This window comes from Stegostoma tigrinum, chromosome 39 (genome assembly GCF_030684315.1).
Source record: "Stegostoma tigrinum isolate sSteTig4 chromosome 39, sSteTig4.hap1, whole genome shotgun sequence".
In the NCBI taxonomy this organism is placed as follows: domain Eukaryota; kingdom Metazoa; phylum Chordata; class Chondrichthyes; order Orectolobiformes; family Stegostomatidae; genus Stegostoma; species Stegostoma tigrinum.
In genome coordinates this window covers 12,504,728-12,531,199 of record NC_081392.1, presented here as the reverse complement: position 1 = coordinate 12,531,199, position 26,472 = coordinate 12,504,728, and the positions used below count along the sequence as shown (strand labels likewise).

General features: G+C 56.0%; 2 protein-coding genes across 3 annotated transcripts; one reads left to right on the top strand and one right to left on the bottom strand.

Annotated features, from left to right (window-relative positions):
* Window positions 1-233: 233 nt before the first annotated feature.
* Window positions 234-17,621, top strand: polr1g (RNA polymerase I subunit G). Its single transcript, XM_048522653.2, has 4 exons — window positions 234-377; window positions 9,715-9,862; window positions 11,406-13,209; window positions 17,249-17,621. Exons 1-3 carry the CDS (start codon window positions 248-250, stop codon window positions 12,034-12,036), a joined length of 909 nt encoding a protein of 302 aa, XP_048378610.1. The 5' UTR covers window positions 234-247; the 3' UTR covers window positions 12,037-13,209; window positions 17,249-17,621.
* On the bottom strand, window positions 13,745-24,782 carry LOC125447865 (zinc finger and BTB domain-containing protein 1-like). 2 transcript variants are annotated; one of them, XM_048522649.2, is made up of 2 exons: window positions 24,703-24,782; window positions 13,745-16,526 (listed from the first exon to the last, which is right to left on the bottom strand). In XM_048522649.2, exon 2 carries the CDS (start codon window positions 16,512-16,514, stop codon window positions 14,634-14,636), a length of 1,881 nt encoding a protein of 626 aa, XP_048378606.2. In that variant the 5' UTR covers window positions 16,515-16,526; window positions 24,703-24,782; the 3' UTR covers window positions 13,745-14,633. The 2 variants fall into 2 exon arrangements, with proteins under 2 accessions (XP_048378606.2, XP_048378607.2); XM_048522650.2 differs by lacking the exon at window positions 24,703-24,782 and adding an exon at window positions 24,578-24,668.
* Between the last annotated feature and the right edge of the window lie 1,690 nt (window positions 24,783-26,472).

Sequence of the window (26,472 nt, the reverse complement as noted above, 5' to 3'; positions counted from 1 at the left end):
TGTCTCATCGGGAGATGAGGGGAATAAATGTTTGCAATGAATCTAAATAAATGTTCTCAAAGGTTAGGACCGCAGTCTATTATATTTAATAAAAGTTTGAAGACGATATAAGTTCGTTTCGCATTACACAGTTACTTATAAATGTTGATATTGGTCAAATGGGGAAATAATGACCAGAATTTCCCCCCCACACATGGAGAGAGATGGTGCAGTCAGGTCAGAGGTCGGCACGTGGTTGCCCGGGGAGATGGGGCCTGCTCCTCGATGCCGCCCGGGGATGGAGCTGCAGAGCTGGGGGGTGTCCAGCAGCGAGGAGAGTGAAGCCGAACAGCCTGACACACCGCCTCGGGCTCGGGGCTCGGAGCCGCCACCGCCAGGTGAGGAGTTAGAGGCCGGGCTCCCCGCCACCCCCCGGCCCTCAGAGAGAGGCGAGAGACTGTTAACGGGGGCGGACTGATACGGCTGGGGCTGGGGAGGAGGAGGGTAACTGTTAGCCTCGGGGGCTGGGTGGGGGTTGGGAACTGTTGGCCTCGGGGGCTGGGTGGGGGTTGGGAACTGTTGGCCTCGGGGGCTGGGGGGGGGGGGTTGGGAACTGTTGGCCTCGGGGGCTGGGGGGGGGGCTGGGAGGGGGGAAAACTGTTGGCCTCGGGGGCTGGGAGGGGGGAAAACTGTTGGCCTCGGGGGCTGGGGGGGGGGCTGGGAGGGGGGAAAACTGTTGGCCTCGGGGGCTGGGGGGGGGGCTGGGAGGGGGGAAAACTGTTGGCCTCGGGGGCTGGGGGGGGGGGCTGGGAGGGGGGAAAACTGTTGGCCTCGGGGGCTGGGGGGGGGGGCTGGGAGGGGGGAAAACTGTTGGCCTCGGGGGCTGGGGGGGGGGTTGGGAGGGGGGAAAACTGTTGGCCTCGGGGGCTGGGAGGGGGGAAAACTGTTGGCCTCGGGGGCTGGGGGGGGGGGTTGGGAGGGGGGAAAACTGTTGGCCTCGGGGGCTGGGGGGGGGGCTGGGAGGGGGGAAAACTGTTGGCCTCGGGGGCTGGGGGGGGGGGCTGGGAGGGGGGAAAACTGTTGGCCTCGGGGGCTGGGGGGGGGGGCTGGGAGGGGGGAAAACTGTTGGCCTCGGGGGCTGGGGGGGGGGTTGGGAGGGGGGAAAACTGTTGGCCTCGGGGGCTGGGGGGGGGGTTGGGAGGGGGGAAAACTGTTGGCCTCGGGGGCTGGGGGGGGGGGGTTGGGAGGGGGGAAAACTGTTGGCCTCGGGGGCTGGGGGGGGGGTTGGGAGGGGGGAAAACTGTTGGCCTCGGGGGCTGGGAGGGGGGAAAACTGTTGGCCTCGGGGGCTGGGAGGGGGGAAAACTGTTGGCCTCGGGGGCTGGGGGGGGGGTTGGGAGGGGGGAAAACTGTTGGCCTCGGGGGCTGGGAGGGGGGAAAACTGTTGGCCTCGGGGGCTGGGGGGGGGGGGTTGGGAGGGGGGAAAACTGTTGGCCTCGGGGGCTGGGGGGGGGGCTGGGAGGGGGGAAAACTGTTGGCCTCGGGGGCTGGGGGGGGGGGCTGGGAGGGGGGAAAACTGTTGGCCTCGGGGGCTGGGGGGGGGGGCTGGGAGGGGGGAAAACTGTTGGCCTCGGGGGCTGGGGGGGGGGTTGGGAGGGGGGAAAACTGTTGGCCTCGGGGGCTGGGGGGGGGGTTGGGAGGGGGGAAAACTGTTGGCCTCGGGGGCTGGGGGGGGGGTTGGGAGGGGGGAAAACTGTTGGCCTCGGGGGCTGGGGGGGGGGGTTGGGAGGGGGGAAAACTGTTGGCCTCGGGGGCTGGGGGGGGGGTTGGGAGGGGGGAAAACTGTTGGCCTCGGGGGCTGGGAGGGGGGAAAACTGTTGGCCTCGGGGGGCTGGGGGGGGGGTTGGGAGGGGGGAAAACTGTTGGCCTCGGGGGCTGGGAGGGGGGAAAACTGTTGGCCTCGGGGGGCTGGGGGGGGGGGGTTGGGAGGGGGGAAAACTGTTGGCCTCGGGGGCTGGGAGGGGGGAAAACTGTTGGCCTCGGGGGGCTGGGGGGGGGGAAAACTGTTGGCCTCGGGGGGCTGGGGGGGGGGTTGGGAGGGGGGAAAACTGTTGGCCTCGGGGGCTGGGGGGGGGGTTGGGAGGGGGGAAAACTGTTGGCCTCGGGGGCTGGGGGGGGGGTTGGGAGGGGGGAAAACTGTTGGCCTCGGGGGCTGGGAGGGGGGAAAACTGTTGGCCTCGGGGGCTGGGAGGGGGGAAAACTGTTGGCCTCGGGGGCTGGGGGGGGGGCTGGGAGGGGGGAAAACTGTTGGCCTCGGGGGCTGGGGGGGGGGGCTGGGAGGGGGGAAAACTGTTGGCCTCGGGGGCTGGGGGGGGGGTTGGGAGGGGGGAAAACTGTTGGCCTCGGGGGCTGGGGGGGGGGGTTGGGAGGGGGGAAAACTGTTGGCCTCGGGGGCTGGGCGGGGGGTTGGGAGGGGGGAAAACTGTTGGCCTCGGGGGCTGGGGGGGGGGTTGGGAGGGGGGAAAACTGTTGGCCTCGGGGGCTGGGAGGGGGGAAAACTGTTGGCCTCGGGGGCTGGGAGGGGGGAAAACTGTTGGCCTCGGGGGCTGGGAGGGGGGAAAACTGTTGGCCTTGGGGGGCTGGGGGGGGGGGGTTGGGAGGGGGGAAAACTGTTGGCCTTGGGGGCTGGGAGGGGGGAAAACTGTTGGCCTCGGGGGGCTGGGGGGGGGGGGTTGGGAGGGGGGAAAACTGTTGGCCTCGGGGGCTGGGGGGGGTTGGGAGGGGGGAAAACTGTTGGCCTTGGGGGGCTGGGGGGGGGGGGTTGGGGGGGGGGAAAACTGTTGGCCTTGGGGGCTGGGAGGGGGGAAAACTGTTGGCCTCGGGGGGCTGGGGGGGGGGGTTGGGAGGGGGGAAAACTGTTGGCCTCGGGGGCTGGGGGGGGGGTTGGGAGGGGGCAAAACTGTTGGCCTCGGGGGCTGGGGGGGGGTTGGGAGGGGGGAAAACTGTTGGCCTCGGGGGCTTGGGGGGGGGTTGGGAGGGGGGAAAACTGTTGGCCTCGGGGGCTGGGAGGGGGGAAAACTGTTGGCCTCGGGGGCTGGGAGGGGGGAAAACTGTTGGCCTCGGGGGCTGGGAGGGGGGAAAACTGTTGGCCTCGGGGGCTGGGGGGGGGGAAAACTGTTGGCCTCGGGGGCTGGGGGGGGGGTTGGGAGGGGGGAAAACTGTTGGCCTCGGGGGCTGGGAGGGGGGAAAACTGTTGGCCTCGGGGGCTGGGGGGGGGGGGGCTGGGAGGGGGGAAAACTGTTGGCCTCGGGGGCTGGGGGGGGGGGGTTGGGAGGGGGGAAAACTGTTGGCCTCGGGGGCTGGGGGGGGGGGGTTGGGAGGGGGGAAAACTGTTGGCCTCGGGGGCTGGGGGGGTGTTGGGAGGGGGGAAAACTGTTGGCCTGGGGGGGTGTTGGGAGGGGGGAAAACTGTTGGCCTCGGGGGCTGGGGGGGGGGTTGGGAGGGGGGAAAACTGTTGGCCTCGGGGGCTGGGAGGGGGGAAAACTGTTGGCCTCGGGGGCTGGGAGGGGGGAAAACTGTTGGCCTCGGGGGCTGGGGGGGGGTTGGGAGGGGGGAAAACTGTTGGCCTCGGGGGCTGGGGGGGGGGGTTGGGAGGGGGGAAAACTGTTGGCCTCGGGGGCTGGGGGGGGGGTTGGGAGGGGGGAAAACTGTTGGCCTCGGGGGCTGGGGGGGGGGTTTGGGAGGGGGGAAAACTGTTGGCCTCGGGGGCTGGGGGGGGGGGAAACTGTTGGCCTCGGGGGCTGGGGGGGGGGGGAAACTGTTGGCCTCGGGGGCTGGGGGGGGGGGTTGGGAGGGGGGAAAACTGTTGGCCTCGGGGGCTGGGGGGGGGGTTGGGAGGGGGGAAAACTGTTGGCCTCGGGGGCTGGGGGGGGGGTTTGGGAGGGGGGAAAACTGTTGGCCTCGGGGGCTGGGGGGGGGGGGAAACTGTTGGCCTCGGGGGCTGGGGGGGGGGAAACAGTTGGCCTCGGGGGCTGGGGGGGGGGGAAACTGTTGGCCTCGGGGGCTGGGGGGGGGGGAAACTGTTGGCCTCGGGGGCTGGGGGGGGGGGAAACTGTTGGCCTCGGGGGCTGGGGGGGGGGGAACTGTTGGCCTCGGGGGCTGGGGGGGGGGGAACTGTTGGCCTCGGGGGCTGGGGGGGGGGGAAACTGTTGGCCTCGGGGGCTGGGGGGGGGGTAAACTGTTGGCCTCGGGGGCTGGGGGGGGGTAAACTGTTGGCCTGGGGTGGGGGTTGGGAGGGGGGAAAACTGTTGGCCTCGGGGGCTGGGAGGGGGGAAAACTGTTGGCCTCGGGGGCTGGGGGGGGGGTTGGGAGGGGGGAAAACTGTTGGCCTCGGGGGCTGGGAGGGGGGAAAACTGTTGGCCTCGGGGGTTGGGAGGGGGGAAAACTGTTGGCCTCGGGGGGCTGGGGGGGGGGGTTGGGAGGGGGGAAAACTGTTGGCCTCGGGGGCTGGGAGGGGGGAAAACTGTTGGCCTCGGGGGCTGGGGGGGGGGTTGGGAGGGGGGGTCTGGGTGGGGGGGGGAACTGTTGGCCTCGGGGGCTGGGGGGGGAGAACAGTTGGCCTCGGGGCCTGGGGGGGGGAACTGTTGGCCTCGGGGGGCTGGGGGGGGGGAAAACTGTTGGCCTCGGGGGGCTGGGGGGGGGGTTGGGAGGGGGGAAAACTGTTGGCCTCGGGGGCTGGGGGGGGTTGGGAGGGGGGAAAACTGTTGGCCTCGGGGGCTGGGGGGGGGGTTGGGAGGGGGGAAAACTGTTGGCCTCGGGGGCTGGGGGGGGGGTTGGGAGGGGGGAAAACTGTTGGCCTCGGGGGCTGGGGGGGGGGTTGGGAGGGGGGAAAACTTGTGGCCTCGGGGGCTGGGAGGGGGGAAAACTGTTGGCCTCGGGGGCTGGGAGGGGGGAAAACTGTTGGCCTCGGGGGCTGGGGGGGGGGCTGGGAGGGGGGAAAACTGTTGGCCTCGGGGGCTGGGGGGGGGGGCTGGGAGGGGGGAAAACTGTTGGCCTCGGGGGCTGGGGGGGGGGTTGGGAGGGGGGAAAACTGTTGGCCTCGGGGGCTGGGGGGGGGGGTTGGGAGGGGGGAAAACTGTTGGCCTCGGGGGCTGGGGGGGGGGGTTGGGAGGGGGGAAAACTGTTGGCCTCGGGGGCTGGGCGGGGGGTTGGGAGGGGGGAAAACTGTTGGCCTCGGGGGCTGGGGGGGGGGTTGGGAGGGGGGAAAACTGTTGGCCTCGGGGGCTGGGGGGGGGGTTGGGAGGGGGGAAAACTGTTGGCCTCGGGGGCTGGGGGGGAGGTTGGGAGGGGGGAAAACTGTTGGCCTCGGGGGCTGGGGGGGGGGTTGGGAGGGGGGAAAACTGTTGGCCTCGGGGGCTGGGGGGGGGTTGGGAGGGGGGAAAACTGTTGGCCTCGGGGGCTGGGAGGGGGGAAAACTGTTGGCCTCGGGGGCTGGGAGGGGGGAAAACTGTTGGCCTCGGGGGCTGGGAGGGGGGAAAACTGTTGGCCTCGGGGGCTGGGAGGGGGGAAAACTGTTGGCCTTGGGGGGCTGGGGGGGGGGGGTTGGGAGGGGGGAAAACTGTTGGCCTTGGGGGCTGGGAGGGGGGAAAACTGTTGGCCTCGGGGGGCTGGGGGGGGGGGGTTGGGAGGGGGGAAAACTGTTGGCCTCGGGGGCTGGGGGGGGTTGGGAGGGGGGAAAACTGTTGGCCTTGGGGGGCTGGGGGGGGGGGGTTGGGGGGGGGGAAAACTGTTGGCCTTGGGGGCTGGGAGGGGGGAAAACTGTTGGCCTCGGGGGGCTGGGGGGGGGGTTGGGAGGGGGGAAAACTGTTGGCCTCGGGGGCTAGGGGGGGGGGTTGGGAGGGGGCAAAACTGTTGGCCTCGGGGGCTGGGGGGGGGTTGGGAGGGGGGAAAACTGTTGGCCTCGGGGGCTTGGGGGGGGGTTGGGAGGGGGGAAAACTGTTGGCCTCGGGGGCTGGGAGGGGGGAAAACTGTTGGCCTCGGGGGCTGGGAGGGGGGAAAACTGTTGGCCTCGGGGGCTGGGGGGGGGGAAAACTGTTGGCCTCGGGGGCTGGGGGGGGGGTTGGGAGGGGGGAAAACTGTTGGCCTCGGGGGCTGGGAGGGGGGAAAACTGTTGGCCTCGGGGGCTGGGGGGGGGGGGTTGGGAGGGGGGAAAACTGTTGGCCTCGGGGGCTGGGGGGGGGGGGTTGGGAGGGGGGAAAACTGTTGGCCTCGGGGGCTGGGGGGGTGTTGGGAGGGGGGAAAACTGTTGGCCTCGGGGGCTGGGGGGGTGTTGGGAGGGGGGAAAACTGTTGGCCTCGGGGGCTGGGGGGGGGGTTGGGAGGGGGGAAAACTGTTGGCCTCGGGGGCTGGGAGGGGGGAAAACTGTTGGCCTCGGGGGCTGGGAGGGGGGAAAACTGTTGGCCTCGGGGGCTGGGGGGGGGTTGGGAGGGGGGAAAACTGTTGGCCTCGGGGGCTGGGGGGGGGGGTTGGGAGGGGGGAAAACTGTTGGCCTCGGGGGCTGGGGGGGGGGTTGGGAGGGGGGAAAACTGTTGGCCTCGGGGGCTGGGGGGGGGGTTTGGGAGGGGGGAAAACTGTTGGCCTCGGGGGCTGGGGGGGGGGGGAAACTGTTGGCCTCGGGGGCTGGGGGGGGGGGAAACTGTTGGCCTCGGGGGCTGGGGGGGGGGGTTGGGAGGGGGGAAAACTGTTGGCCTCGGGGGCTGGGGGGGGGGTTGGGAGGGGGGAAAACTGTTGGCCTCGGGGGCTGGGGGGGGGGTTTGGGAGGGGGGAAAACTGTTGGCCTCGGGGGCTGGGGGGGGGGGGAAACTGTTGGCCTCGGGGGCTGGGGGGGGGGGAAACTGTTGGCCTCGGGGGCTGGGGGGGGGGGAAACTGTTGGCCTCGGGGGCTGGGGGGGGGGGAAACTGTTGGCCTCGGGGGCTGGGGGGGGGGGAAACTGTTGGCCTCGGGGGCTGGGGGGGGGGGAACTGTTGGCCTCGGGGGCTGGGGGGGGGGGAACTGTTGGCCTCGGGGGCTGGGGGGGGGGAAACTGTTGGCCTCGGGGGCTGGGGGGGGGGTAAACTGTTGGCCTCGGGGGCTGGGGGGGGGGTAAACTGTTGGCCTGGGGTGGGGGTTGGGAGGGGGGAAAACTGTTGGCCTCGGGGGCTGGGAGGGGGGAAAACTGTTGGCCTCGGGGGCTGGGGGGGGGGTTGGGAGGGGGGAAAACTGTTGGCCTCGGGGGCTGGGAGGGGGGAAAACTGTTGGCCTCGGGGGTTGGGAGGGGGGAAAACTGTTGGCCTCGGGGGGCTGGGGGGGGGGGGTTGGGAGGGGGGAAAACTGTTGGCCTCGGGGGCTGGGAGGGGGGAAAACTGTTGGCCTCGGGGGCTGGGGGGGGGGTTGGGAGGGGGGGTCTGGGTGGGGGGGGGAACTGTTGGCCTCGGGGGCTGGGGGGGGAGAACAGTTGGCCTCGGGGCCTGGGGGGGGGAACTGTTGGCCTCGGGGGCGAAGGGTGGGGGGGGCGCGTGAGGTGGGGAACTGTTGGCCTGGGGGGTGGGGAACTGTTGGCCTCAGGGGCTCGGGGGGGGGGGAACTGTTGGCCTCGGGGGCTGGGGGGGGAGGCGCGAGGTGGGGGACTGTTAGCCTTGAGGGTGAGGTGGGGGGTGGTGTGGACTGTTAGGAGGGGGGCGGTGGTGGTGGGGACTGTTAGCCTTGGGGGCTGGGTGGGAGGGGACTGTTAGCCTCGGGTGGAGTCGGGGTAGGGGGACTGTTAGCCCCGGGGGGAGGGGAACTGTTAGCTCCGGGGGCTGGGGCGGAGGCCGGGGAGGGAATCTGTTACCCTCGTGGGCTGGTGGAGTGGGGGAGAAACTGTTTCCCTCGGGGGCTGGAGGAGTGGGGGAGAAACATTCCCTCGGGAGCTGGAGGAGTGGGGGAGAAACTGTTTCCCTCGGGGGCTGGAGGAGTGGGGGAGAAACTTTCCCTCGGGAGCTGGAGGAGTGGGGGAGAAACTGTTTCCCTCGGGGGCTGGAGGAGTGGGGGAGAAACATTCCCTCGGGAGCTGGAGGAGTGGGGGAGAAACTGTTTCCCTCGGGGGCTGGAGGAGTGGGGGAGAAACTTTCCCTCGGGGGCTGGAGGAGTTGGGGAGAAACTTTCCCTCGGGGGCTGGAGGAGTGGGGGAGAAACTGTTACCCTCGGGGGCTGGCAGAGGTGGGGGCGAAACTTTCCCTCGGGGGCTGGAGGAGTTGGGGAGAAACTTTTCCTCGGGAGCTGGAGGAGTTGGGGAGAAACTTTTCCTCGGGAGCTGGAGGAGTGGGGGAGAAACTTTCCCTCGGGAGCTGGAGGAGTGGGGGAGAAACTGTTTCCCTCGGGGGCTGGAGGAGTTGGGGAGAAACTGTTTCCCTCGGGGGCTGGAGGAGTTGGGGAGAAACTGTTTCCCTCGGGGGCTGGAGGAGTTGGGGAGAAACTTTCCCTCGGGGGCTGGAGGAGTTGGGGAGAAACTGTTTTCCTCGGGAGCTGGAGGAGTGGGGGAGAAACTGTTACCCTCGGGGGCTGGCGGAGGGGGGGGGAGAAACTGTTACCCTCGGGGGCTGGAGGAGTGGGGGGAGAAACTGTTACCCTCGGGGGCTGGAGTTGGGGGGGGCTAACTGTTACCCTCCGGGCTTGGGGGGGGGGAGATTGGGGAGGGTGGGGGGAACTGTTACCCTGTTGGCTGAGGGGGATTGGGGAGGCGGGGTTACTGTTCCCCTCCAGGCTGGGGGGAGGGGGGGAATGTTAACAGGGGCGGGCTGATGCCCTCTGGGCTGGGGGGAGGGGGGAGTTGGCGGGGGGACTGACGCCTCCTGAGGGGTGACTTTTATAGAGATTTATAAAACCATGAAGGGCATGGACGGGGTGAGTAGCTGAAGGCCTTTTCCCCGGAGTAGGGGAGTCCTGGACTTCTGGGGCTGAGGTGAGGCGGCGGAGTCGTGGGTCGGGGTGTTGGTGTAAGGGGTTTAAAGGGGAACTGAGGGTCAACAGTTTTATACAGCAGGTGGTTTTTGTGGAAGGAACATCCTGAGGAAGTGGTGGATGTGGATACAGTTGAATGTTTAACAGGTATTTAGATAAGCAGATGGTATTGAGTACTTAAGTAGTGTTTTGGGGGGGGATATGGCCTAAGCACAAGGAGACAGGACTAGTTTTAGTTGGGATTCTGATAGGCGTGCAGGGTCTGTTTCTGTGCTGTATGACTAGACAATAGGTGCTGGAGTGGGCCCTTCGAGCCAGCATCACCATTCATTATGATCATGGCTGATTATCCATGACTCTGATTCCTCTTCCTGTGTTGGCTGTAAACCCTTGCTCCTGTTCAAGGGTCACCACCCAAAACGTGAGTGGGTCGCAACTGAAAGATGTCATTCTCAAGAGCCTGGATGGACAATAAATGTCACCCTTATCAGTGATACTTTCATTTCATGAATGAGTACAAAGCTTAAATAAACCAAGAGCTGCAGCTGCTGAATGTCTGAAACAAATTGATGGAGAAGATCAACAGGCTTGGCACGACTTGTGGAGAGAGAGGGAGAGCAGCGTTAATGTTTCGAGTCCAATGACACTTCTTTGGAACTGGACTCCTTGCTAACCCTGCTTTCTGTTGCCAGACCTCCTGAGTTTCTCCAGCAATTTCTGTTTTTGAATTAAAAGCTGAAGCTGTGTTACTTGTTTCAGGGCCCACTAAGGCGACAAAGTTTCAGTGTCCTCCGGAATTCACCCCTTGTCCACGTACAACATTCTGTGATCTTGTACCAGAGAAAGTGAATGATCCATCTACAGAACTCTGGCTCATCAAAGCACCCATAGACTTTGATCCGCGTAGGTGAGTATGCAGAGGATTCAATCACCTGCAAACCTCTCGTTTTAGAGTATGAAGGGGTAAGATGGTGGCCCAGTAGTAATGTCACTGCACTGGTAACCCAGAGGCCTTGGGGAAACTCGTTCAAATCCTATCAGAGCAACTTGTGGAACTTCAATTCTACTAAAAATCAAAAACTAACAAGGAAAAACTCAGGTCCGTCAGCTTTTATTTTTGGAGAGAAATAATGTTTCACCTCTGGTCTGACTTTAGAGTAAAGTCTGGAATTGGAAGCCAGTCTCCGTGATGGTAATCACAAAACAATGAGCAGTTGTTGCAAAATCCACCTTGTTTGCTGATGTCCTTTTTAGGGAAGGAAATCTGCTGTCCTCATCTGGTCTGGCCTGTACGTGACTGCAGACCCATATTTTGACTACACCCTGAAAAGTTTGAGCCATTCAGTTCATGGGCGGTTAGGGGTGAATAACAAATACCAGCTATGTCTACGTCACCTGAAAGCGTGTCTGTCACCCAAAGCACTTGTGTTTTAAGGAGCGTTAAACTCTGGTTTCTCTACACAGATGCTGTCAGACCTGCTGAGCTTTTCCAGCAATTTGTGTTTTTGTTTCTGATTTACAGTGCCTGCGGTTCTTTCAGTTTTTAGTTGAATGGGTGTCGGCTATAGCACTTTCCACTCTGAATTCAGAACGTTTTGTGTGATTGAAAGGGAGGGCTGCATGTGCTGTCTTTCAGATGAAAGATTCAACCCTTTCAGCACCAGAAACCCAGGTTTGATTCCACCTTTGGGTGACTGTTGGTGTGGAGTTTGCATGTTCTCCCCGTGTCTGCGTGGGTTTCCTTCCACAGTCAAGAGATGTGCAGGTTAATTGATTTGCCCCATAGTGTCCAAGGATGTGCAGATTAAGTGGATTAGCCATGGGGAATGCAGACTTCCAGGGATAGGGTAGCGGGCTGGGTCTAGGTAGGATGCTGTTCAGCAGATCAGTGTGGACTCATAATGGGCCAAATCCTGCTTCCGCACGAGAGATTCTATAAATGTAAACGGGCCCATGGCACAATTCTGAAGGGAAAAAATGAGTTCTGCCTGGAGCCTTGGCTAATACTTGTCTCTCAATGTCATCAAAAAGTTTTGTCTGGTAATTGTCACTTTTTAGTTTTGGAACTAGTCACGCACAGACTAGTAGCAGCTTTTCCTACAAGAGCAACACTATGTGAAAAGTGTATTGTGGCTGTAAAGCATTCAGGAATGGCCAGATAGGCAGTACATAAATGCATGTTGGTTACTCAGCACCTCAGTGGTGGGGGGTGGGGGTGCAAGGTGTTGGTAGCAGGAAGGAGAGAGAAAAAGATGTGATTCTATTTGCACATGACTGTAACTGCTCTCTGATGAACGGTCTTGGCCCGAAACGTCAGCTTTTGTGCTCCTGTGATGCTGCTTGGCCTGCTGTGTTCATCCAGCTTCACACTTTGTTATCTCGGATTCTCCAGCATCTGCAGTTCCCATTATCACTAACTGTTCAGTTTTTGTTTGTTTTTTCTATTTTAGCTTTTCTGGAAGGAAGATTCCTTTGGTCGGTTTTCAGACTCTTAAATCTAAGACATGCAAGGACAAACTTTATAATGTGTTTGGCACGCCTACAGCTGGAGGGGGAGTCTGCCTGGTCCTCCCTTCAGCGACAGAGAGCTGTCCACCATTTGCTGGTTCCATCACCATCGGTGAGAGTTGGGGGGACACTGGTGGTAATGACGAACCACACTCCATCCCCACCAGTCCGGCTCCCAGCATCCCACCAGGCCTCAAGCTGAGGTTCCAGCCCTTTGGCGCAGCCCCATGCAGCCAGCTGCCACATAAAAAACCGTGCCAGGTTACAGCTGCTGCACTGCAGCTTGGCGATGTAAGGGAGGTTAAGGCCAAGAGGAGGAAGGGGCTGAAAGGAATGGTAGCGGTCAGCGGAGATGAGCCTGACCACAAAGGAGTGGTTGACAGCCAGAGAAAGAGGACAAAGAGCAAAAAAAAGCAGGAGGAAGCTGGCTTCGAACACTCTGATACAGCAATACTGGAGCGCGAGAACAAAAAGCGGGAAAAGAAAAGGAGGAGAGAGAGAGACATCCCACAGGCTCCACATGCCCAGGTAAATAAGGGTCACAAGAAGAAAAAGAAAAAAGATAAACATTAATTGTTCACCAGAACACGTGAGGACAATACCCATTTGAAAAAAAAACTTCTCAACTTACAACCATCAATAACCTTGTGGTAAATGGGCTGTGCTGAACTGCAACATATTTGAGAAACTGCCCCCTTCCTGTCTGACTGCACATTTGCAAATTCCAAAGGTGATGTACGATTTCTTTCAAGTTCCAGCAGACCCAGGTCTCTGTCGTGATGCAGATGCTTGCTGTTCTGCACCCAGCTCTGTGATCCTGGAATACCCACTGGTTCCTCCTTTTGGGATTGCTACACTTGTCCCAATGCAATCCTTTTGTATACTGAAGAATGTGTATTTTTTTAAAAAAGAATAAATCAGTATTACTTGGAATATGGGTTCGGAATCTCATGGCAGTCAACGCTGAACATGCTGACTCTCTCCTTCGATTCCTCTGTGGCTGAGATCTCAGCCAAGAGTTGCATAACTAAGACAGGCAAGAAACAGCCCTTTTTAAATAAACATTCACTCGACTCACAGGATCTGCCTCATGAGAAAAGGCTGCACCTATATTCACTGGCATCGAAAGATGATTCAGAGGGAGTTTGTTAGGGTAGATGTTGTGAAGGTCTTTCCTCTTGTGGAGGAACTCTAGGACAGGAGGCACAAATGCAAGATAGGGGGTCTCCCATATAAAATTAAAATGTGGAATTTCATCTGAGGATCACTTGTGTTTGGAATTCTCCCCAGAGAGCAGTGGAGTCTGGATCACTGTCAAACTCAGACTTGAATATTTATTTTTGATAGACATTGGACTTTTTCAAAATTCATTTGTGGGATGAGGTTGTCACCAGCTAGGCTTGCATTTGTTGCCCATGCTTAATTACCCAGAGGGCAGTGTAAATGTTGACCACAGTGGGTCTGGAGTCACATGTAGGCCAGACCAGGTAAGGATGGCAGTTTCCTTCCCTAAAGGGCGTGAGTGAACCAGATGGGTCTTTCCTGACAATTGACAATGGATTCATGATCATCATTAGACTCTTAATTTCAAATTTGTATTGAATTCCAATTCCACCATCTGTCGTGGTGGGATTCAAACATGGATTCCCCCAGAACATTACCTGGATCTCTGGATTAACAGTCCAGTGATAATACCACTAGGCCTTTGGAGTTAAGGATTACGTGAAGCAGACAGTAAAAGTGGAGGTAAGGTCCTAGTTATATCAGCTATTACCTACATCTGTATTTATTTGAGAATGGTATTGCTGGTGAGACTGGTATTTATTACTGGGGAGGAGGAAGAATCTTTATTACAAACTGGTAAGGATACAGGGCACGGAGCATTGTTCCAAGAACCTGTGGTCTCTCAGTGCAGACAGAAAGATTAATAAAATATCTGAAACAAACAGTGAGCCCAGTGCGAGGAAGCTAAATTTTTGAGGGACACTCAGTTTTATTCTTAACCCCAGAGACCGTCCATTCAACAGGACATTACCACAGTCAACTCTGTTTTCTCCTTCACAGATGCTGCCAGACCTGCTGAGCTTTTCCAGCGACTTTGTTTTTGTTCCTGATTTACAGCATCCGCAGTTCTTTTGGTTTTTATTGGGACTTTACCACAGCTGGACCAGAACAATGCTCAGCTTAACTCCTTCAGTCTGTTTCACAATGAACATCACCAATGCCTTTTGCTCAAAGCCTTCTTAAAAAAAAAACCCAAAAAGAAAGCATTAATGTTCATAATAATTTTAATTATTTGTACACTGACCATAAGACTCTTCACTTAATAGAAAGCGGTGTACGCAACTCAAGTTACAAACGAATACTGTTTGGAACACAAACTGTGGGTTTTCAAATCTCTAAACATCAACAGTCCAACAGTCAAACAGCCATGTGCTGTCCCAATACCTGAGCAGCTGTTGGAGATCAGACAATGACCACTAATGGTGTTTCCCTCCACTTGCTGCCTTTTCTCGGATTTGGCACTGATTTCTCCCATTGGCTTTCAGCTTCCACATGGATCCCAGCTACTCCCCTGCCAGGTTGGACACTTTCCTTCAGCTGTGGAATGGCTGCACTGGGAGTGCCTTGTTTTTGTGGGGTTGGGGTGATTGGATTTCAATCCTGCCCTGGTCGAGCACCTAATTTTAATGTATCAATAAGCTCCCTCTTCCCCTCCCTCCAAGTATCTCGCTTACTATGCAATGACTTTTCCCTTAAACAGAAGCTTTTCACGTGCAAAATCTGATTTTAAAAAACTGGGGCTGAGGTTTTGGATGGAAGGAATGGAGGGCGAGAGTGATAAGTGCTGTTTGAGGTAGTTATTGCAGATTGGGCATTATGGAGGTGTCATGCCAACTGGAGTATTCCCGCTCAGTCCCAACACTGCCAGGCAGCCTGGCCCCATTCTCTGCTTTCCCCACGCAAATAGGAGTATGGGGTAGTGCAGTGGCGAATGGAAAACCCCGCCCATCCATCTGCGACTGTCCTGGTCACGAGACTAATTTAGAAATGGATCCAACTGGGACCTTCTGTACTCTGCAGCTCAGCGAGAGAGCTTGCAATGCAGTGGGAGATGGGGCATGACACAGATTTCTTGTTTGTGGGAGCTGGGAGGACAGGTTAGGGAGTTAATTGGCATTCTCCTGACAGTTCAGGGGCCTGTCCGGTTCAGAATTCATCAGATTCTTCATCCAGCAGCTGGCAGAATGGCCCACCACGTCTTTTTTACGCTTGAACTTCTCGCCGCACACGCCGCACGGGTAGAGGTGGCTCTCGAGATGGCGCTGCAGCTCCGGCGCGCCGCGGAAGATCTCAAAGCAGACCCGGCAAAGGACCTGGCCCGGGGAGAGGTGGCCGACCATGTGCCGCAGGTGGCCGTGCTTGCGGCGGCTGCCCTGGCCGCACATCCAGCAGGCGTAGCGGGTGTCACCAGCGTGGGAGGCCGCGTGGAGCCGCAGCTCGCGCTCCTGCGGGAACTCCTGCCCACATATGCGGCAGGGGAACTTGCTAGCATGGCTGGCCACGTGCTCAGTCAGGTGTCCCCGCTGCAGGAAACCTTTGCCACAGACTTGGCAGGTGTGTTTCCTGGTGCCGGGCGGCGCCGATGCCTTGGCCGAACGCTGCAGCTTGCCCGCCGCAGCCTCTGTGCCCTTCTTATGACGGGATGTCCCCTGCTGCTTGCTTGCCTTTGGTCCTTTCTTGCTGCGCCCGGTCACTGCTCCCCTGGATAGCACGCGGTCCAGGCCCCGTCTCCCCTTCCAATCCTGGCAGCTCTGATGCCCAGTGTCTGGGCATGCACTGCCCTCTGCCATGCAGCACCGCAAGGAGGAGGTTGCAGGTGGATGGACACGCTCCAGCTTCCCCCGGGCGCTCACCCGACTCCGCAGAGGCACGCACTGCCTCTCTGATGGGTGGCAGGTCTGGCAACTCCAGGGTCTCCGGTGTGCCCGGCCCTCATCCTCACTGGGCTCCGGGCTCGGGAGCAAGGCCTCGCTGTCAGAGGTGGAGCTGCTACCGGAGCTGGAGCTGCTAAAGGAGCCGTCCTCCGAGGGGTTCTCCAGCACCAGGTCGTCATCTCCCGGGAACCGCACCTCTCCCTCCTCCAGTTCATAATCCTCGGGAGGGCGAGCCAGGGAGACCCCGGGCTCCCGCTCCTCTCCTCCCACCCTTACCACCGTGATGCCGCTGAGCTCCAGCACCAGAGGGTGGTGCTCCCCCTGCGCCCCTTCCTCGGGGGCTTCCACCTTCGGCGGCTTCAGGCTGCCAGCCCCCGGCTCCTCGGGAAGGCCCCCGTCCCCCTCCCACCTCCTCTCGGGGGCCTCTTGCTTCACCTCGGGCGCAGGGTTCTGCCCGTCGGCAGCGCCCATTGCCATGCCATCCCTTGGCCGCAGGCAGCCGGGCAGATGTTCCTGCAAAGCTTGGGGCTGCTCGAAGGCCAGGCCACAGAGGGGGCAGCGTAGCTGGAGCTGTATGGCTGGCGGCGCCTCGCTGCATGGCCCCTCGGGCGTTTCCGATTTGATGGAGACTGGCAGCTGCTGCTGTGTGGGGACAGTGTCCGGCCTGTTGCTGTCCCAGCGGCACAGTTCCACACCAAAGACTAACCTCTCCCCCTTGCCACCTGCCAAAGTGGGAGGGGCTGCCTCCTCGTTCCCTCCGGCTGCCGCCAGGGCGGGGAACCGGGAAGCGTTGTAGAGCTTCAAGAAGTTGAGGGAGGCCCGGAACCTGTCGCAGTCGGGAGGCGAAGACTCCAGGCGGCCCGTGTACATCAGCTGCAGGATCAGGTCGAAGTGGTCAGGGCTGACGGCCTGCGAACTGAGGCACACGTGTGAGGCCTCTGCCGGCTGATTCACAAAGAGCTTGTGGAAGTAGGAGCTGCAGGCTGCCAGCACCACCCGGTGAGCCCGGAAGTGGACGTCGCCCACGGTTATGGAGCAATCACACAGAAAGCCGTATTCCAGCTGGGAGCACAACTGCTGCAGTACATGGTCGCTGTGCCTGGTCAGCTGCATCCTGCCTGCCCCCTGAAACAGAACCACATAGCCATGTGTTAATAACCTCCCCAAGAGAAAGCATCTTCATCCCTCGCAGCCCCAAGAGAACCACAAACTCACCACCCCCTCCCCCAGGGCAACAGCAAGAACACTGGCAACGTGACTGAGCGAAGCAAGGTGGTCTAGTTGGTTCATCCTTTCGAGGCTTACAAATAAGGAATAAACAGTGCCACTGTTACTGGATAGAACCTCAGGTTAATGTTCTAATCGTAGTGTGGAACAGTACAGAGACAGATCCTTTGGTTCAACTTGCCCATACTGATCAGATACCCTAAATTAATTTTGTCTCATTTTGCCAGCATTTGGCCCATAAACCTTCACTCATGTACCCATCCAGATGCCTTTTAAATGTTGTAACTGTCCCAGCCTCCACCACGTCCTCTGGCAGCTCATTCCATACGTGCTCCACCCTCTTGTGTGAAAAGTTGCCCCTCAGGTCCCCTTTTAAATCTTTCCCCTCTCACCTTAAATCTATGCCCCTCTGGTTTTTGACTCCCCTACCCTGGGGGGAAAGAAAATTTTGGTTATTTACCTCATCCATGCTCCTCACGATTTTATGAACTTCTGTAAGGTCATCCCTCAGTCTCTGATGCTCCAGGGAAAATAGCCCCAATCTCTTCCTATAGCTCAAACCCTTTAGCCCCAGTAACATCCCTGAAACCCTTTCAAGTTTCATAATATCTTTCCTATAGCAGGAAGACCAGAATTGAACACAGTATTCCAAAAGTGGCCTAATCGATGTCCTGTACAGCTGCAATACGACCTCCCAACCCCTGTATTCGATGCATTGACCAATAATGGTAAACGAAGGAAACATCTTCACTATCCTATCTACCTGCAACTCCACCTTCAAGCAAACACGAACCTGCTTTAAGGAGAGATGACGGCCTCGTGGTAATGTCAATGGACTACTGTTCTAAAGATCCAGGTTCAAATCCTGCCATCATGGGAACATTTATGAGCTTGTTCCTGATTTACAGCATCTGCAGTTCTTTCATTTTTTTCTATTCATCCTTTTGTTATGAGACTGATGTTGGAATAAAAGTCACATCTCACTCTTCTGAACTCTCAATGGATACAAGCCTTGCCTCATCAAGCCATTTTTAAAAGATTCAGTCAAAAGTAACTGTCTAAGAGGCCTGGACAACAAAGTGTGAAGCTGGATGTGTGACTTCAGACCCACAGCTAAGTGTTTAACTGGTAACTGCCCTACGGGCAATTAATGCCAGTTTAGCCAGTGATGTTTACATCCTGTGAATGAATTTTTAAAAAAGGTAGCTTGACGTAAGAAGCTAGACAGGCCGAACTATACGTCTTATTTTAAAACGGGGGCAATGCCAGAATGACAACCCAGTGTGGAACAGATGTTTCCCCTTGTGGGAGAACCGTCACCCTTCAAGAACAAACAGTCACCCCCTGAGATAAAGTGAAATGGTTTCTCATGTGAGTCTTTGGAATTCCCTTCCTCAAAAGGTTTTGGAAGCTGAGCTCTTGAATATTTTCAGGTGACCTAGGTAGAACCTTGATAGCTGAGGGGTTGAAAGGTTTTCGGGGGAACAAGACAATGCCATCATTAATCTTTTTGGTAACTTCCTCAAAGAACACAACCAAGTTTGTGAGACAGTGTTTTCCTCGCACAAAACCATGATGACAATCCCTAATCAATTTCTGCCTCTGTAAATGTCCATAAATCCTATCTTTTACAATCACCTCCAACAACTTAGCCACAACCGAAGTCAGACTCACAGGTCCATAGTTCGCTGATTCCCATTGACAACCTTTCTTAAACAAAGGTATACATTAACCACCCTCCAGTCATCAGGCATCTCATCTGTATTTGTAGATGATGCAAATATTTCTGCAGGGGTCTCATAATTTACTCCCCACAGCATTCTGGAATACATGAGATCAGGTCTCGGAGAGTTATCCACCTTTATGTTCTCTAAGGCTTCTGAACTGGCTCTTCTGTGATGTGAACTGTTTTTAAAACATCAAAGTTTATTTCTCTGAATTCTCTAGACTCCCATTTCTTTATCCACAATAAAAACTGATGCATAATATTCATTTTGTGTCTCTCCCATCTCCTGGGGGTCAACACCAGGATGACCTCCTTGATCTTTAAGAAGCCCTACCCTCTCTCAGTTAATGTACACAGAGAAACTCTGGATTATCCTTAATCTTATTTGCCAATGCTATCTCATATCCCATCGTTGCCTTCCTGATTACTCTCTTAGAAGTGCTCCTGCACTAAACTGTAGAGAATACAGTACAGGCCACAGGCAGAACAAACTCAAGGGGCCAAGTGACCTTGTTTGAATGTTTTAAACTCCCCATTGACATTTCCCCTGCATTCCTTGTAGCAGTGTCCCAGATATGAATCCTCAGATCCTGGAGGCACCAATGTAATCCAGAGGATTTAACATCAGGATAGGGGAGTCGGATGGGGAGAGAAAGAGCGGAAGTGGTCCCGACCTGAAACTCAACTCTCCTGCTCCTCCAATCCCGCCTGGCCTGCTGCGCTCATCCAGCTCCACAATGTACTATCTCTGACTCCAGCATCGGCATTTCTTGCTATCTCCAAAGGGGCCCTGGAGGTGCATTAGATTCAGATCGCCGTATATCTTATCCCAATTACTAGAGAGGCAATGGCCTAGTGGTATTATCGCTGAACTGTTAATCCAGAAATCCATGATGTGGAGGTGCAGGTGTTGGACTGGGGTGGAGAAGGTCAAAATTCACACAACACCAGGTTAATGTCCAACAGGTTTATTTAAAAATGCAAGCTTTCAGAGCTCAGATCCTTCCTCAGGCATAGTACAAAAGAGGGTATAAGACACAATTTATAAGCAGAAAGATAACAGCCATTAAACTGGCCGCCTCTTGTTGAAACTTGAATCGGTTAGGGAGGCGGCTACTGATTAACAATGCAAGATCCAGATTCCCCTCAAGTCACTGTCCCGAGGTAAACGTTTTAGCAATGTATACAACAGGTGAGACTTTCAGGTCAGACAATGCATTTTAGCCTCAGCAATTTTGCGTTACAGTATATCTCGAACTCCACCTGCTCCCCCACTGGGAGGGAACATTCCTGTCTGGCGAATGTTGCTCGGTGTCCACCCATCCATTGTTGTAGCGTCTGCATGGTCTCACCAATATACCATGCCTTGGAGCATCCTTGCCTGCAGCGTGTGAGAGAGACAACACTGGCCCAGTCACGAGTGTCTGCTGTATATGTGGTGGATGGTGGCCCATCGTGTGGCTGTAGTACATTGTTTGTTTCAGTGATTCCTCACCATGAGACCAAAGGAAGAAAATGTTGTCAAAGTATCTGATATATACTGTTGGTTGGAGGTTCCGCATAACGAAGTAGTCTTGTGCATGAAAATGTTGGCATATTGGGGTGTGGATTTGGTCCGTATGGCTGTTCTGAGAATCTGGATAAAGAACTTGTTGTCAAAGTTGAGGATATTGCGGTCGTGGAAGAAGCAGATGAGTTGTAAGATGGTGTCTGGAAGTTGGAAGTTGTTGGTAGTGAGTATTTAGGCTATTGCAGCGATGCTGTAGTCATGAGGGTGCTGGTGTAGAGTGCTGAAACGTATATTGTGGTGGGGAATGTATCTGGTTGACTGGTCCCGTGAGTGCTGAGTTTCTGTAAGAAATCTGTGGTGTCGTGACAGAAGCTTGAGGTTCCTTGTACATTGGGTTTCAAGATGTCCCCAACATAGCCAGAGAGCTTCTCACACAGGGTCCCATTGTCCAATGGTGAGAAATCACTGAAATGACTACACAGCGGTATCAAATTTTATCCCACAATCAGACTTAGCATGGACCATTCTTTAGAATCAGTCTCATTCCTGGTCACACGCATCTCCAGGGACGGGCCTCACTCTACCACAAGCCCTCAAATAACCTCACGATGCTGCACTTCTCTAGATTCCACTCTAACAATATATTAAAACCCCATTCCCTATGGACTAGCCCTGCACATACACAGAATCTATACAGATTAGGGGAAGTGCGACAGACACCTAACGGTGTTGGAAGGATGCCCTAATAAGAACAGAATACAGTGCTCAACTCATTGATCGCCAATTCCGTCATGCCACAGCAAAAACCCAGAACTTCCCGAGAGTGGAGAAACTACGCCACGTTTTTGAGCCTCAACACATTACTGACGATGATGAGTACCTCACCACGATCTTACCTATGCCTCCACTTCTCGCCTTCAAACAGCGGCCAAAGCTGGAACAGTTCACTGTTTGCAGCAAACTACAGCCTCCAGGAGGACATAGACCACAACACCACACAATTTGGGGCGGCACGGTGGCTCAGTGGTTAGCACTGCAGCCTCACAGCGCCAGGGACCCGGGTTCGATTCCTGCCTCGGACCACTGTCTGTGTGGAGTTTGCACATTCTCCCTGTGTCTGCGTGGGTTTCCTCCGGGTGCTCCGGTTTCCTCCCACAGTCCAAAGATGTGCAGGTTAGGTAGATTGGCCATGCTAAATTGTCCGTAGTTTTCAGGGGTTTGTGGGTTGTAGGGGGATGGGTCTGGGTGGGTTGCTTCAAGAGACAGTGTGGACTTGTTGGGCTGAAGGGCCTGTTTCCACACTGTTGGAAATCTAATCTAATCTAGAAATCTAACCCTGTCATAGCAACCTGTGCAAGACGTTTCAGATCATCGACATGGACACTATCAACACATGGGAACACCATCCACCATTTACACAGCAGATACTCAAGTGACTCAGGCCAATGTTGTCTATCTCATACGGTACAGGCAAGGATTTCCGAGGCATGGGACATAGGCAAGACCATACAGATGCTATGACAATGGATGGATGAACACTGCACAATGAAGATCGGACAGGGGTGTTCCCTCCCAGAGGGGGACCACTTCTGGGATCAAGGACGTTTAGCCTCCTATCTTCGGGTAAGTGTTCTCCAAGGTGGAGTTTGAGATACATTATAACAAAAAATCGCTGAGCAGGGGCTGATAGCCAAGTTCCATACCCATGAGGGTGGCCTCAACTGTGATCTTGGGCTCATGTCGCACAACAGGTGACCCCACCATCTACACACACACACACACACTCAACCTCGCGTGCGCGCACACACTCACTCACACCTACACCCGCGCACACTTTCACCTACACCCTCACACACACACACACACACACACACCCCCGCACATACACCATCCCCCACCCCACACACACCCCGTACACACTCACCCGCACCCCACACACACTCAGACCCTTTGTCTCACATACACTCTTTTTCACACAGACACATACACTGCCTCTCACACACATACACTCTCTCTTTCACACACATGCACTCTCCCTGTTTCACATAAACCAGAAATATTTCATTCAAGATGTTGTGTAGACACATTCTGTTTTGATCAGAAAATTCTGACCCCAGTTTAAAACAGACAGATTCTAAGCAGGACCTCACAGCTAAAATGCATTGTCTGACCTGTGATGTCACCTCTCATATACATTGATAAAACCTTTAATTACCTCGGGACAGTGACGTGAGGGGAATCTGGATTTTGCATTTTAATCAGTAGTCACCTTCCTAACTGTTTAAAGTTTAAACAAGTGGCGGCCAATTTTAGGGTTGTTACCTTTCTGCTTTTTAATTGTATCATATATCCCCTCTCTCACACTACGCCTGAGGTAGGAGCTGAGCTCTGAAAGCTTGTGTTTTTAAGTCAACTATAATCTGGAATCATGTGATTTTTGACTTTGTCCAGAAATCCAGGTAATGTTCAAAGGAAATAAAGTGTGAAGCCGGATGAACACAGCAGGCCAAGCAGCATCTCAGGAGCACAAAAACTGACGTTTCAGGCCTAGACCCTTCATCAGAGAGGGGGATGGGGTGAGGGTTCTGGAATAAATAGGGAGAGAGGGGGAGGCGGACCGAAGATGGAGAGAAAAGAAGATAAGTGGAGAGGAGAGTATAGGTGGGGAGATAATAGGTCAGTCCAGGGAAGACGGACAGGTCAAGGAGGTGGGATGAGGTTAATAGGTAGGAAATGGAGGTGTGGCTTGGGGTGGGAGGAAGGGATGGGGGAGAGGAAGAACAGGTTAGGGAGGCAGAGACAGGCTGGGCTGGTTTTGGGATGCAGTGGGGGGAGGGGACGAACTGGGCTGGTTTTGGGATGCGGTGGGGGAAGGGGAGATTTTGAAGCTGGTGAAGTCCACATTGATACCATTGGGCTGCAGGGTTCCCAAGCGGAATATGAGTTGCTGTTCCTGCAACCTTCGGGTGGCATCATTGTGGCACTGCAGGAGGCCCATGATGGACATGTCATCTAAAGAATGGGAGGGGGAGTTGAAATGGTTCGCGATTGGGAGGTGCAGTTGTTTATTGCGGAGGCTTGGGGACCGCTTTGCAGAACACCCGGAGGCTTGGGGACCGCTTTGCAGAACACCTCCGCTCGGTTCGCAATAAACAACTGCACCTCCCAGTCACGAACCATTTTAACTCCCCCTCCCATTCCTCAGACGACATGTCCATCATGGGCCTCCTGCAGTGCCACAATGATGCCACCCGAAGGTTGCAGGAACAGCAACTCATATTCCGCTTGGGAACCCTGCAGCCCAATGGTATCAATGTGGACTTCACCAGCTTCAAAATCTCCCCTTCCCCCACCGCATCCCAAAACCAGCCCAGTTCGTCCCCTTCCCCCACTGCACCACACAACCAGCCCAGCTCTTCCCCCCCACCCACTGCATCCCAAAACCAGCCCTTCCTGTCTCTGCCTCCCTAACCTGTTCTTCCTCTCACCCATCCCTCCCACCCCAAGCCGCACCTCCATCTCCTACCTACTAACCTCATCCCACCTCCTTGACCTGTCCGTCTTCCCTGGACTGACCTATCCCCTCCCTACCTCCCCACCTATACTCTCCTTTCCACCTATCTTCTTTTCGCTCCTTCGGTCCGCCTCCCTCTCGCTCCCTATTTATTCCAGAACCCTCACCCCATCCCCCTCTCTGATGAAGGGTCTAGGCCCGAAACGTCAGCTTTTGTGCTCCTGAGATGCTGCTGGGCCTGTTGTGTTCATCCAGCTTCACACTTTATTATCTTGGATTCCCCAGCATCTGCAGTTCCCATTATCTCTGATACAATGTTCTAAGGATTTGGGTTCAAATCCTGCCGTGGCAGATGCTGGAATCTGCATTCACTTTTTTAAAAATCTGTTTTTTATTTAAAAATTCATTCACGGGATCTGGGTATCAATGGCTAAGCAAACATTTATTGCCTGTCCCTAACTGCTCTGCGATAGTTAACAGCCAACCACATTGCAGTGGGTCTGGAGTCACATGTAGGTCAGAACAGGTAAGGGTGGCAGTTTCCTTCCCTAAAGGACATAACTGATTAGATGGATCTTTCTTGACAATTGACAATAGTCTCATGGTCATCATTTGGCTACCATCCTTAGCCTGGGCCCACATGTGTCTCCAGACTGACAGCAATGTGGTTGATTCGTGACTGCCCTTTGGGCAGTTAGGGATGGGCAACAATTCCGGTCTAGGAAGTGACACCCTCAGGCCGCGAATGAATAAGAAATAAATTCCTGACACCATGTGAAGGCCAGTGAGGAAAATCTGGGCCAAAGGAGTGAACTGTGCCCCTCTGCCCCAGGCCAGGGATTCAGAAAGCAGCTCCAAAACAACCATCAGTGTCCCTACCTCTAAGCCAGATGGCCCACTAGCTCCAGAGGGTGTATGGAAGGTTAAATTCACCACCAGCCGCCTCTCTCTCTCTCTCTCTGCAGAGAGAGCAGCCTTACAAATCCTCTCTGCGATTATGGAGACTACCTTTATCACAACATCCCTGAATAGGTCGATTAGAAATACCGCCACCCCCCGGCCCCAGTGGCAATCAGACGTCGTCTCGCCCTTACAAACCCCCCTCCAAGGCATTCCCCTGGGGCACGGGAGCTGCAGGGAGAACATTCGGCCCATCCACACGCTGTCATCGCCGTGGCCCAGGCTGTTTTTCCATTCACCTTCTGTTTGTAGATTTCAGGGACAGCCTCCACCGAGCCAAAGCAGGAGCTTCTGCAATGAGATTATTTTGCAAAATATCTTTTTTAATCTTATTTGTGTGTGCAGCAGTTGGAGCAAAACTCACCTCCTTCCGCTTGCAAATTGATACACAAACTCTGCAAGTTGACACAGGCCTCCCGGGCCAACGTTCCAGGCACTTCCTGTCTCAGCCCCGCCCCCCCATCCCGGCATCCATGGGCATGCGCAAACCCCGGCAGTGCCGGGAGATGTAGTTTCCTGGACGGTGGCTTTGTAGTTCGTCCGCTCCCAGACATTGAGGGAATGGAGAAAGCATCCAATTGCTGTTGGGCCTCTCAAAGCCCCTTGCAGGCAATGAACTGACTTTTGTAGTGTGCCCACCAGCTGGAATTTAGGGAAATGGCCAGGCGGGGGGGAAAGTCGGTCATGGTTTGGGCAAGGGGAGGGGATGGGGATGTGGAACTGGCTGAGATGTGAATTGCAAGATCCCACAAACAGCCCTGTGATCTTTAAGCAAAAAGGGCTTGTGCCACGACCAGCAGATGTGCCAAAGCTGTTTGCAGCCAATGACGCACCAAATGAATTGCAGTCACTGTAAAGGAAACCCAGCAGCTAACTTAGAGTTATACAGCATGGAAGCAGACCCTTCAATCCGACTCGATCATGCTGTCCAAGTTTCTGATAGTAACTTAGTCCCATTTGGCCCATATCTCTCTAAACCTTTCCTATTCATATACCTGTCCAAATGTCTTTTAAATATTGTAACTGCACCTGCATCTACCACTTCCTCCAGCGGTTCATTCCACATACAAACCAGTCTCTGTGTGAAAAAGTTGTCTCTCAGGTCCTTTTTAAATCTTTATCCTCTCACCTTAAAAATATACCCCTTACTTTTGAAATCCCCCACCCTGGGGAAAAAACTTGGCTATTCACCTGATAGATGTTCCTCGTGATGTTATAAGCCTCTATAACGTCACCCCTCAACATCCTAAGTTCCAGTGGAAAAAGTCCCAGCCTATCCAGCCTCTCCTTCTAACTCAAACCCTCCATTCTCAGCAACATCCTGGTAAATCTCATCTGAACCCTCTCCAGCTTTATTATATCCTTCATATAACAGGGAGACCAGAACTGGACCAATACTCCAGAAGAAGTCTCACTAATGTCCTGTACAACCTCAACGTGACGTCCCAACTTGTATACTCAAAGATCTGAGCAGTGAAAGCAAAAGGGCTACACACCTCATTAACCACCCTGTTTACATGTGACACAAATGTCAAGCTGCTGCAAAAGAAAAGACCAGATCATTGATGTTGTTGATCGAGGGATGAATATTGCCAGGGTAACACAAATAACTTGTTCAATCTTCTGGTTGTGACAATGTTTTAAGTCACATCTTATGTACAGCCACAGGTACCCTCTCTCTCATCCTGAGTGGACCTTGTCTCTTTTCTGAGGTTGTTGTTTTAGAATTCAGATAGCATGGAAGCAGGCCATTTGGCCCATCGAATCCACGCCAACCCTCCGAAACCCATCCCACCCAGACCCACCCCTTATCCTATCCCTGCATTTCCCACCCTGGACACTATGGGGTAATTCAGCATGGCCAGCCCCTGTAACCTGCACATCTTTGGACTGTGGGAGGAAACCGGAGCATCCGGAAGAAACCCACACAGACACGGGGAGAATGTGCAAACTCCACACAGGCAGTCACCCCAAGGGTGGGATTGAACCCGGGCCCCTGGCGCTGTGAGACAGCTGTGCTAACCATTGAGCGGTCCCATTGACATTTAACTATTGAATGTAAGGAGAATGTAGAAAAATACATAAGACACCTGTTGTGGTGCCGTGGTAATGCACCTACCTCTGAACCAGGAGA

Bases quoted from the DNA above. Each gene is read 5' to 3' on its own strand.
- LOC125447865 (XM_048522649.2), bottom strand. From the start codon at position 16,514: ATGCAGCTGACCAGGCACAGCGACCATGTACTGCAGCAGTTGTGCTCC.
- polr1g (XM_048522653.2), top strand. From the start codon at position 248: ATGGGGCCTGCTCCTCGATGCCGCCCGGGGATGGAGCTGCAGAGCTGG. The intron at 378-9,714 runs GTGAGGAGTTAG...TACTTGTTTCAG, and splicing joins CTCGGAGCCGCCACCGCCAG to GGCCCACTAAGGCGACAAAG. The intron at 9,863-11,405 runs GTGAGTATGCAG...TTTCTATTTTAG, and splicing joins ATAGACTTTGATCCGCGTAG to CTTTTCTGGAAGGAAGATTC.